Genomic DNA, 11964 nt, shown 5'->3' with positions numbered 1-11964 from the left:
CTACAGGGGGTTGCTCTGGCCTCCCAACAGCTGGGGGCGGGGCGAGGGCCGGTCCTGTCCTGAGGCCTTGTGGCCCCAAGTGGGCAGTGCCAGGCCATTGAGCCAGGCGGTCTCCAGCAGGTTGCGGAAGCGGGTCCTCAGCGTGGGGCTGGGTGGGCTGGCGCTGGCAGCTGGTGTAGGTGAGGCACCACCAGAGGACCCTCCCCCAGCGGCTGCCTCTGCCTTCTCTGCACCAGGAGTTGGCGGCTTCTTCCCTGGCTTCCTGGCCTTGGGGGCTGGTGACTTCTGAGCCAAGGCTAGGCTCTCTGGCTCCTCTCTTGCCATGGTGGGTTCTGAGGGGGGCACAGCTCCAGCCTCAGTGTCAAAGTCACCTGGAAAATGAACACAAAGTCAGGCTGCAGACCCCACACACCCTCAGTTCTATCTTCCGGCCTTCAAAGTCATCCAGACTCCTGGTTCTGTCTGCCCCAGGCCAGGGTAGTGCCAGCAGGGTCACAGCCACCATGACCATTCCCCACATGTGCCCTCTGGCCAGAGTGTCCAAGCCAAAAGGATGTGCTGACACCAGAACTCTATCTGATGAGGACAAGTAGGGAAGGAATCACTCTCTGGAGAGGAAAGGGGCCCAACAGGCCAGGAACCATTAAAACCAAGTGCCACAGAGTCAAATCTGACTCATGGTGACCCTGGGTGTGTGTGGAATCATACTCAACAGGGTTTTCAATGGGTGACTTTTAGGAAGTAGATCGCCACGTCTTTTTTCTGAGGAGTCTCAGGGTGGACTCAAACCTCCAACCTTTCAGTTAGCAGCCAAGTGTTAACCACTTACACTACCCAGAGACTCCCAGGAACCACTGGCTTGGTCCAAAGTCCCGTACAGATGGGAGAAACTGAGGTATGGAGCTAGAGGGCCCCGTCACACAAGGCAGCCTTCCTCAGAGCTGGATCAAAAGCTAGAGCCCAAGCAGGGTCTGCCCAGCAATGCCCAGAGGGAGGACAGAGGAAGCAGCTGAGGGGAGGGAAGGGGGCCCTGAGCAAGAGCACACCTACTTGCAAGGGAGGCTGCCAGGGGGAGCACAGGAACCTGTCAGAAACAAAGGCGGGAATAACTGTACGGGGTCACCCGCAGCTCAGGGAGGGAATGGGGACGGGGCACTCAAATCCAGCCAGTGGCAGACAGCCTGGCCCCAGTCACTTCCTTACCAGGCCCCAGACTCTTACAGTCCCAGTTAGAGCAGGAGGGGGCCCTATGGAGGGCACGAGCTCCACGGCTGCTTCTCCGCCAATCTGTGCAGGGAAAAGACTGGGCTGGGGGCCTCTGAGTGATTCCTGACACACCCCCGGTACGGTTTCTCACTCAAGAACAGGACAGCAGCATTTGCATTCTCTTTGTACCCTAAAAAGACATCCACCCCGATTTCTTAGGTGGTCAGGGTTCAGGCATGCTGGTCATTCAGAGCCCAAGCTCCACACCTGCATCTACTGTCTTGGGCCCCTTCTTCGCCCCAACCTGGAGCCTTGAGCAGGTGGGAGCCCAGGGCAAGGTCACCAGGATGGAGAAGGAACTAGGAACACTTCCTGCCGAGAAACAACCTGGACAAAGCCTTGGCAGTGGGAAGGCGGGGTGGTTGGGGGAGATAGGGAGAGAAAGACTGCAGGGGGGCCTGAGGGTCTCGGTGTCAGGAGTACTGAAATGGGAGAGGCAATGAGAAAAACAACCTGGCACCTGTCACAAAGTCCTGGCTAAGGAAGTACGGCTCATACACACCACAAAACACTATGTGGCAGTTCCTAAGAGCAAGGCCAAGCTATCTGAACTGATGCCCATGACTCTCCAGGACACACACACACACACCAAACACCACATTGGAGAACAATATGGAGAAGACGTCAGGGCAGAGGAAAAGACAGACTCTGATTTATGGTCTCTTCCTGTTAGGGACTGAAGTGTAACCCTGAAAACTATGTTGGAATCCTAAATCCTCTACCCGGAATGCAATCCTGTCTGGAAATAGGTTTTCTTTGTTAGGTTCCTATGCCCATTACCCGTGTAGCGTGTCTCCAGTCCAATCACTCCTGAGTAATAAGGAGCAGCACAGACACAGAAACAAGCAAGCACACACTGTGCAAGACATGCCACGCGAGGGTTGCCAAGGCATCCAGGAACACTGGGGTTACAGATACTAAAAGGCACAAGGATCTTCCCCCGGAGCCGACAAAGATAGAGAGCCTTCCCCTAGAGCTGGTGCCCCGAATCTGGTCTTCTAGCCTACTGAACTGTAAGAAATAAATTTCTTTAAAGCCGCCCACTTGTGGACAGGTGTCCTCTGCTATCTGAAAGTAGAGCATTCTTATGAAACCTTTTGTAAGCTGAGATAGTGTATAGTAAAGAAGCAATTACCATTAATTTATGTGGGTAAAATTTTTGAGTGTTCGCAGACCCAAAAAATAATCTACGTCCACTTTTACGCTAAGTGTAACAATGAGCTCTCTTAGGCTTTTCTGATACCTTAGGACACCTCTTGCCAAAGGACGCATAAAAAACTCGAGATAAAGCACAGATGCTCACAGACACAGTTCAAAGCTATGGCGGCCTGATGCTGGGATGCTGAGTGCAGTGTCTGGGGAAGGAGCTAGGTGACACCACTGTCACTGCTCGGAAGCTTGTAAGAGTATTACGTTTACTGTACAACTAGACATAGGTTATCATTTTTAATGGCTTGCTGCAAAACAAATGCTGAACGCTATTCCTGCTTTTCGCCTTTTTAAATAAAAGCTTCAGATTTCCTTCTGTTAGTGAAAACAGGTACTAATAGTGGGTTTTTCGTAAAAGCAAAGTGGCATAGAGCACACTTCTGAAAAGCAGCAGATACTTGTATTTCTTTCAGCAGCGCTAACAAACTAAGACACCTTCTGTGTATGTAAATATCTGTTGTTGTTAGGTGCCATTGAGTCAGTTCCGACTCATAGTGACCCCATGTACAACAGAACGAAACACTGCCCAGTCGTGTGCCATCCTCATGATTGTTGTTATGCTTGAGCCCACTGTTGCAGCTACTGTGTCAATCCATCTCACTGAAGTTCTTCCTCTTTTTTGCTGATCCCCTACTTTACCAAGCGTGATGTCCTTCTCCAGGGACTGGTCCCTCCTGATAATATGTCCAAAGTATGTGAGAGGAAGTCTCGCCATTCTCGTTTCTAAGGAACATTCTGGCTGTACTTCTTCCAAGACAAAGATTTGTTCTTTTGGCAGTCCGTGGAATGTTCAACGTTCGTTCTTTGCCAACACCGTAACTCAAAGGTGTCAATTCTTTGATGTTCCTTATCAGTGCCCAGCTTTCGCATGCATATGAGGTGACTGAAAACACTAGGGCTTGGGTCAGGCGCACCTTAGTCCTAAAAGTGACATCTTTGCTTTTTAACACTTTAAAGAGGTCTTTTGCAGCAGATTTACCCAATGCAGCGCGTCATTTGATTTCTTGACTCCTACTTCAATGGGTTTCCATGGGGATCCAAGTAGAATGAAATCCTTGACAACTTCAATCTTTTCACTGTTTATCATGATGTTGCTTATTGGTCTAGTTGTGAGGATTTCTCTTTTCTTTATATTGAGGTGTAATCCATACTGAAGGCTGTAGTCTTTGATCTTAAGTACTTCAAGTCCTCTTCACTTCCAGCAAGGAAGCTGTGACATCTGTGTAATGCAGGCTATTAATGAGTCTTCCTCCAATCCTGATGCCCTGTTCTTCTTCATATAGTCCAGCCTCTTGAATTATTTGATCAGTATATAGATTCAAGTATGGTGAAACGATACAACCCTGACGCACACCTTTCCTGACTTTAAACCACACAGTACCCCCTTGTTCTAGTCAAACAACTGTCTCTTGACCTACATACAGGCTCCTCATGAGCATGATTAAGTATTCGGGAATTCCCATTCTTCGAAATGTTATCCATAATTTGTTAAGATCCACACACGTAAATGCCGCTGCAGAGTCAATAAAACACAGGTAAACACCTTTCTGGTAGTCTCTGCTTTCAGCCAGGAGCCATCTGACATTAGCAATGATATCCCTGGTTCCTTGTCCTCTTCTGAGTCTGCCTTGAATTTCTGGCAGTTCCCTGTTGATGTACAGCTGCAACCGCTTTTGAATGATCTTAAGCAAAATTTTACTTTATTTTTTTATTGTGCTTTAAATGAAAGTTTACAATCCAAGTTAGTGTGTCATACAAAAATTTACACAGTTATGTAACCCCAGTTGCTCTCCCTATACTGTGACAGCACACTCCTTTCCACCCCAGATTTCCCATGTCCATCCAACCAGCTCCTGACCCTCTGCCTTCTCATCTCGCCTCTGGACAGGAGCTGCCCATTTAGTCTCATGTATTTACTGGAGTCTTACGCAAAATTTTACTTCCATGTTATATTAATGATATTGTTCTATAATTTCCACATTCGGTTGGATCACCTTTCTTTGGAATAGGCAGAAATATAGATCTCTTCCAGCTGGTTGGCCAGGTAGCTGTCCTCCAAATTTCTTAGCACAGATGAGTGAGCACTTCCAGTGCTGCATCCGTTTGTTGAAACATCTCAACTGGTATTCCATCCATGCTGGGAGCCTTGTTTTTAGCCATCGTCTTCAGCGCAGCTTAGACTTCTTCCTTCATTACCATCGGTTCCTGATCATACGCTACCTCCTGAAATGACTGAACGTCAACCAACTCTTTTTGGTACAGTGACTTCGTGTATTCCTTCCACCTTCTTTTGATGCTTCCTGTGTCGTTCAGTATTTTGCCCATAGAATCTTTCAACATTGCCACTCGAGGCTTGAATTTTTTCTTCGGTTCTTTCAGCTTAAGAAATGCCAATCATATTTTTCCCTTTTGGTTTTCTAACACCAGGTCTTTGCACATGTCATTGTAATACTTTATTTTGTCTTCTCAGGTCGCCCTTTGCAAGCTTCTGTTCAGCTCGTTTACTTCATCACTTCTTTCGTTTGCTTTAGCTACTCGACATTCAAGGGCAAGTTTCAGAGTCTCTTCTGACATCCATTTTGGTCTTTTCTTTCTTTCCTGTCTTTTTAATGGTATAAATGTCTAGGAAGGCTGAAAAAATACACACACAGAGAAAAGACCGTTTGGGATGGGAAGGTGGGACCCCAGCAGATTTCAGGCATGAGCAGCTGGGTGAACAGTGGTGCCATCACTGGGATGGCAAAGATTGGGGTGGGAAGTGGGCTTACAGAAAACTCTGGAGTGTGGTTTGGGAAGTCTGAAAGGCCCCGAGATGCAAAAGTCCAGCAGGTAGTTAGTTTTTGGGATTAGCTCAAAAGAGGGGAGGCTGGGCTGGATACAGACAGAAACCTGGGACTGGCCAAAGCCACAGCAAGACCAAAGGAAAAGATCATACCAAAGGTGGAGAAGGCATAAGCAGAGGAGAAGGGAATCCAATGAAGGTCAGGAAAGTTTTCAGAGGGACCGAGCAGTCAAGCGTGTTCAGAGGCCTATGAAGGAAGTCTATACCCTAGAAACCAGCCCTCCACCCTAGCATGAGTTCTTGAGCATCCCGCTCTTCCCGGCAGCCCAGGATCCCAGCTGTGACCCATTCACGCAGCTCACACACCTGTCACTAGCTCACACAGCTCTGGTGGCTACTGGGGTTGCCCCATGCTCACCCAGCTGCCGGCGTACGCAGTCACGCCACTGCAGGTCCAGCAGGTCAGGGTAGATGTCAGGCAGCTGGCGCAGGGCCAGCAGCTTCAGCATGCGCAAGGTGCAGCCGTGCAGGGCTCGGTCCCGCAGAGCCCGCTCCTCTGACAGCGTGGTAGGCCGCAGCTCCACACGGTGCTCCTGCAGCACGTGGTCCACAGAAGCAGGGGGCAGCCGCGGGAAGAGCCGCTCCTTCACCAGGTGGATGGGCACGAAGATGGCGCCGGCTCTCACCACATGGGGGAAGGGGCATTGATGCGTGCATACGAAGTTCTGCAGCTGTGACAGCAGCTTGCGTAGCAGCCCCTGCACACCCTGGCAGTCCTGCCATGCTGCCCGGCCCCAAGGCCCATCCATCTCAAGCCACTCACGCAGCTTTTCGGGTGGGGAGTGGGCCACTGAGCCCGAGATGGCGTCACACAGGGATGCGTGCAGCCCTGCAAAGCGTTGCTCTGCGGAGTCCAGTGGGGCTGGGGCTAGAGTAGAACCGGGAGCAGGGCCTGGAGCAGGAGTCAAAGCTGAGGCGGGAACAGGTGATGGAGCTGGAGCTGGAGCAGGACCAGGAGCTGGAGCAGGAGCCGGAGCTGGAGCCGGAGCAGGTGAAGGAGCAGGGGAGGCCACGGCTAAGGCTGGAGGGCTGGGCAGTGCCAGGTTGAAGCAGGCCACAGGTAAGGGCTGGGTGAGAATCTGCAATCCAACGGGCACAGATGTCGGGGTGAGTACTGGTGGCGCTGGGGCAGGGGCTGAGGTGGGCACAGATGGGACCACAGCTGCAGGCAAGGGTGCTGGCCGGAGGATCTTGAATTTTCGGAACATGAAGGCCACGGAGCTTTGGAAGTTGGTCCTTGGTGTGGCCTCCGCGGTCACTGGTGCCCCAGGCAGCCCGGGTGCCTCTGTGACTAGATTTTTCAGACCTGGTGGATCCGAGACTGTGTTCCTCCCGCCCAGCACGTCTGAGACTGTGCTCTTTGCACCAGGCAGATCCAATGCTGTGTTACCCACACCTGGCATGCCTGTGACTGTGTTCCCAATATCCAGCAAATCTGTCGGCTTGGCATGCACCACAGGACTAGGGACCTTGACAAGGGACGTCTCTGTCACAGGCTTCTTCACACTCAGGTCCAGTGCCACTTCCTCCTTGAGTGAGCAGTGTGTCCCCAGGGGAGCCTGCTGGGCAGGCAGGGTCCCTTTACAGTCTTCATCATGGCTCTCGTTGGTGGCTGGGACTTGATCAGGCTCAGATGTGGCCTCAGGTGCCTGTACATCCAGGTAGTCACGGTAGGGGGCCAGGCTGAAGACATTGTCAATAATGGGCATGGGTGGAGAGCTGGGTGGACTCGAGCCCTCATTGTGCGGGAGGGACTGATGCTCCTGGGCACAGGGGGGCAGCACTGGTGGCGTGCAGGGAACTGGACTGTCTCGGATGACAATAGGTGCCCTGGGGTGCTCGTCGAGCCGGGGCTGGAGCTGCTCTTTCCTGCAGCTAGGGAGCCATGTCCTCTCCTCAGCTGCCTGCACTGGTTTCCCTGTGAGCCCCATGGGCTCTAAGCGTGGCTGGCTGGCAGGGAAAGGCTGGCATGCCCGCTGGAAGGCACTGGGTTGAGGCACAGCCCGCACACTGTCCTGGGAAGGTGGTGTCCCTCCGAGTCCTGGGGACGCCCCATAGAGAGAGAGGTCATCTCGGGCATGAGGAAAGCCCAGCGTCTGGGGGGGAAAGTCCAGTGGGCACCGTGGAGCAAGAGGTGGCTCCAGCTTGAAGCCTGGTGAGGGTGCCGGGAGGGGGGCAGAGGGGTAGGAGTAAGTGTCCAGCCCCACTGGGGGCACATAGGGTGTCTGGGCTGCCTGCTGCCTCAGGTAAGGGCTGCCCAGGCCACCAGGTGGGTACCCAGCCCCCTTGTGGGCTCCCAGAGGCTGCAGCGGGAGCACTGAGCTATAGCTGCCCTGCTTCTCTGGGTGGCGGCAGGCTGGTGGGCAAGGCAGGGCCTGTGCAGCATGAGGCAGGGGGTACTGGGTGGGCACTGCATCCTGGCAGGCTGGTCCCAGAGGTTGGGCCAGCTGGGTCCAAGGACTAGGGGGGCCCTCAGGCACTGCCTGCTTGGGGTCCCCAGAGTACGGACCTGCATATTTAGAGGCCTGGAAGCCTGTACTGTGGATGGTCCGATACTTGTCCAGGTATGCCTGGCATGGAGAGAAGCTCATGGAGGAGTCTTTGCCAGATCCCCCAGTTGGTACCCCGTGCAAGAAGGTAGCATCCAGAGGCTGGCCTTTGCCAGGAGCTGGGGCCAGAGAACAGGGTGGGTCAGCAGGGGGGAGCAGGGACCCAGTTACCAATGTCCAGTCAACATCCAGCGGCCTCTTGGCTGCCCCTTCTCCCAGGTAAGTCGAGAGCCCATAACACAGAGGGTTGCGGTAGACAGGTTTTGGCGCTGCCAGTGGTGGGCCTGGGTAGGAGTGAGCCCGGGGACTGTATGGCAGGAGCCCAACAGGGCTGGAGTCCTGCCCCTTCTCAGAGCCGTCTGCCAGTGGGCGGTAGAGCAGGCAGTTGGACAACAGACCGTCTGCCCGAAGTGGGGGTCCTGCCATGCTGGTGGGGTACATGGGTGGGTAAGGGGTCCAGGATGCCAGTCGGTCAGACCCGGCCTTAGGAGCACCCCCCATGGGACAAGAAAAATAGGCACCCTTGTAGCTGCAAGGGTCCTGGCTGCCAGCAGAGGGGGGCAGGCTGTGCCCAGGCCCCGGGTCATCCTCTAGGCGGGGCAGTTTGCCATACATCACAGGGCCCAGGGTCCCCAGTGGCCGCTTCTCTGCCATCACTGTGAAGGCTTCTGGGCCTCCTGGCCCCTGCTATTGCACTGCTGACCTGGGAGAGAGAGGGAGAGAGGCAGATGCTGTCAGAAAAACACCATGGGTGAGCAAGAGAGGGCTGCTGCTCTTGCTGGCTCCCTGCCACACCCGAGAACCTGACACTTAGGAGATGCTCCATTAAGAATGTACAAATGAACGAAAACATGCCTGCCTGCCTGAATCATATAATATGGAGGTTCCCAACGACTTTCTTTGTTACGCTGCAGAACCCTCTGTTTAATGACTTCTTGTGCAGCAGCCCTACACATAACCCCCACCCTCACTTCAGAAGCCCCTTGTGTTCAGCGTTCCTCCACATGACCCGAGACCCTTTCCTCAGGGTTTCAGACTTTGCAGGGCGCAGTCTGAAGATCACTTAGCCTGGCTACCACCCCCTGCCTTCCAGATGAGGAGACTCACTGGAGGTCTCAAAGTCACTGAGGAAAGACAGGATGAGAAGCAGGCCTCCTGCCTCCCATTGCAGGCTCCTATTTTAAGACACCACTGATCTCAAGGCGCCCACTGCAGCCACAACACAGAATCCAGGCACTGCCTACAAATTCACAGATTTCCCGTGACACTCTGATCTGCCAGTCTAATAAAAAATGGTACTGCCAGGCCTCGAACCCAGAGCCTATGCCCAGAGCTAATGCTGAGCTATTGGGCTTGGCTCTGGAGGGCCGTCCCCAGGAGGGAGGTATCTGTACAAGCCACGCCACCTTCTACCCCAGCTCGGCCTCCAAGCAGGAGGGTCAAGGCTGTCCAGCAGATGGTGCTGTGACACCAGCAAGAAGGTCCTAGAAGCTAGGAAAGCCCTGGCCATCTCCAACCTTCAAGCTGCAGGTGGCCATTCCATGGCACATGGGGGCAGCACAGCACCAGGGACATGGGGAAGAGGTGGATGGAGATGTGAAAATCCAGGGAGGGGGGCCCCAGGGGCCACAAAGTGCTAGTCAGTAACTATTTCCATCGCACTGATGGAACAGCTGAGTGCCAGAGAAAGACTAAGACCCTGAAGCAAGGTCAAGCAAGGACTGAGACCCAGGCCCAGAAAGGTCAAGTGTGGGTATCCTCGATGCAGCAGGTATCAGTGATCCATCATGGGCTCCAGCTGAAGCCCATCCCCTGGGCCCACACTGGCCTCTTCTAGCACCCGGTTCCTGAAACCCAAGGTGGCTCAGGAAGGATGAATCATCTCAATCTTGCTGTGATTAGGCCATGGGCCAGGTATCACAGGTTTTCTTCACCAACAAGCAAGGACCAGCCCCTTCTCCCAGCCCTCTCGTCCCTTTTGGCTCGTGGCCAATGACAGCCACAGGCTAAGAGTCAGACCAGCACATTCTGGGGATGGGGTAAGCCTAAAGTAGTATGGGGGGGCGATGCCCACCCCCTCCTCAGCCTGAATGCACCAAGGCAGGACTCTTAAGAAAGTTAGCTCATCTCCTGGCCAGAATCTGCCACCTCAGGCCAGCCTAGAGTGGGAGATGCTCCAAGGAAGGCAGTAAGGCACAGGCAAGAGTACCATTAGCAGTGCGCTGTGACGGGGACCTGCACCTGGCGGGGGGGGGGGCAACCAGCTCCACAGCAGATTTGCAAGAAGGGGTTGTATGGCTTTTGGGGTGTTGAGCCCCCCTGCTGCCCTTGAGGAGCGCTGGATTAATTAAGTGCTGACTCTAGTCTCACCTCCCCCCACAAGCTCCCTGGGGCCTGCTCCATACCCACCCCCAGCCCCAGGAGTCCTTCCCTCCTGGGCTCTGCTCCTCTCATGCCCTTTGCCCTGGAGACTTCACCAGGGACCCAGTCAATAGAGGTGAGGTCACCTGGGATTTTCAGGAGTCTTTCTGGGAGGGATGGAGGCTCCAAGGGAACAGCAGAAGACCATGAGGGGCATGGGTGTGACCTTATCTCCTGCCAGTAGAGCCCAGGATACAATCCTCCAAGCGAGGCCCCTCGCCATTCAAGACAGTAGCCAAAACGTAGGTATCTCCTTCTCTGGCACATACACATAAAGAAGGCCATCGAGAGCTTGCAGCCAGACCCCAGGCAACAGGGTCACATCACCCTTTGAGAGGGAAAGCAGCTCTGTCGGTCCTCCTGGCCCAGTTCCAACTCCAGACAGGACCCAAGAAAACAGCCCACCACCCCTGTGCCATACGTACCCTACCTAGCCAGGGAAGCCAACAGCTCTGTGGCCCAATTACCGCTTCCACCTCCTAAAAGCCTCTAGATAGACGAGGAAAAAGAGCAGAAAGCTCCCCAGCTGTGGCCAGCAACGTCTAGCCTTTCTCGGAGGGCTGCAAGCCCCCTCCCCCAGTGTGCTCTCCCCTCCCGAAGCTACAGCTAAACCTGGGGCAGCTAAGTCTGCAGAGGGGGAAGAATCGGGGAATCGGCCTTCCCCTCCCCCATCATGGCCCGGCAACTCCGGTCTTTGGGTCCCACAGCCGACCTCACTTTGGGGCCGCAGCCGTATTCGACGCAGCGGGCTTCCGGGTGCCCCCACGCCCCGCCCGGCGGCGCAGGGGCGCACGTGCACCCCGGCAGGCTGACACACAGGCCGCCGCCACGCATGCAAACTCGTGCCTGCGCGTACGTGCATGGCCCACATCTGCACACTCCCCCCCAGAACTGCGCTCTTCCCTCGCGCGGGCCCCGGGCACACGTGTGCACGTGGGCAGGCCCGCGCACCGAGCCCCGCGAACCGACGCCCTCAGGCCAGCGGTAGGTCCCGGAGCAGGGGGCGGCTCGGCAGCAGAGTTCGGGCAGCCACCGCCTCGGGGCGATCCCGCCAGCCTGGGCTGCGGCCAGAGGGTGAGTCAAGCGGTGGCGAGGAAACCGCAGGGCCGTCCCGTCCCCAGCAGGGCGCGTCCAGGGCCCCGCGGCGCCTCAGCGCCCACTGTTTCCAGGCTCAGCCCCCAGCCGCCCCCCATCCCCGCCCTGGCTGTCCACGTGAGCCGCGCCCCGCGGGAGGCCTGGGGGCTCGGCCCGAGCTGCTTCTCGCCAGGTCCGCGCTGCTGCCGCATCAGGCGCCCGGGCCCCGCCGGAATCCCGAATTCTGTCAGGCCCCGAGAGCCTCGAAGTCCGAGGTAGGTCGGTGCAGCGCCGCGATCCCTGCGCGGTAACCCGCCCGCCGGGGGGCCCGGGCAGCTAGAAGCCGCACCACCTCGGCCCAGGCCCGGCGCGCTCCATCCCCGGGCCGGCCAGTAGGGGCGCCCTGGGGCAGCACCACCCGCCCCTTCCCCACGAGCAGCTCGCAAACTCGGCCCAAGTTTCCGCGCCCGCCAAGCGGGCGAGCTCCTACCTGCAACACGCCCGGCTTTCCACTGCTGCTATCCGGGGCCGCGGCCGCATCCTCCAACGCCGCCGAGGCAGCTAGTCATTGTCGGGCCGGGCCCTGCGCGGGAAGTCGCGGGT

General features: G+C 55.7%; 1 protein-coding gene across 1 annotated transcript; it reads right to left on the bottom strand.

Moving 5' to 3' along the window:
- CUNH15orf39 (chromosome unknown C15orf39 homolog) lies at positions 1–11964 on the bottom strand. Its single transcript, XM_023729834.1, has 3 exons — positions 11852–11964; positions 5676–8569; positions 1–371 (listed from the first exon to the last, which is right to left on the bottom strand). Exons 2-3 carry the CDS (start codon positions 8518–8520, stop codon positions 1–3), a joined length of 3216 nt encoding a protein of 1071 aa, XP_023585602.1. The 5' UTR covers positions 8521–8569; positions 11852–11964.

Source organism: Trichechus manatus, unplaced genomic scaffold, assembly GCF_000243295.1.
Source record: "Trichechus manatus latirostris isolate Lorelei unplaced genomic scaffold, TriManLat1.0 scaffold00030, whole genome shotgun sequence".
Lineage (NCBI taxonomy): Eukaryota > Metazoa > Chordata > Mammalia > Sirenia > Trichechidae > Trichechus > Trichechus manatus.
Note: the sequence above shows the minus strand (reverse complement) of the source record. Positions and strands in the feature narration are given on the sequence as shown.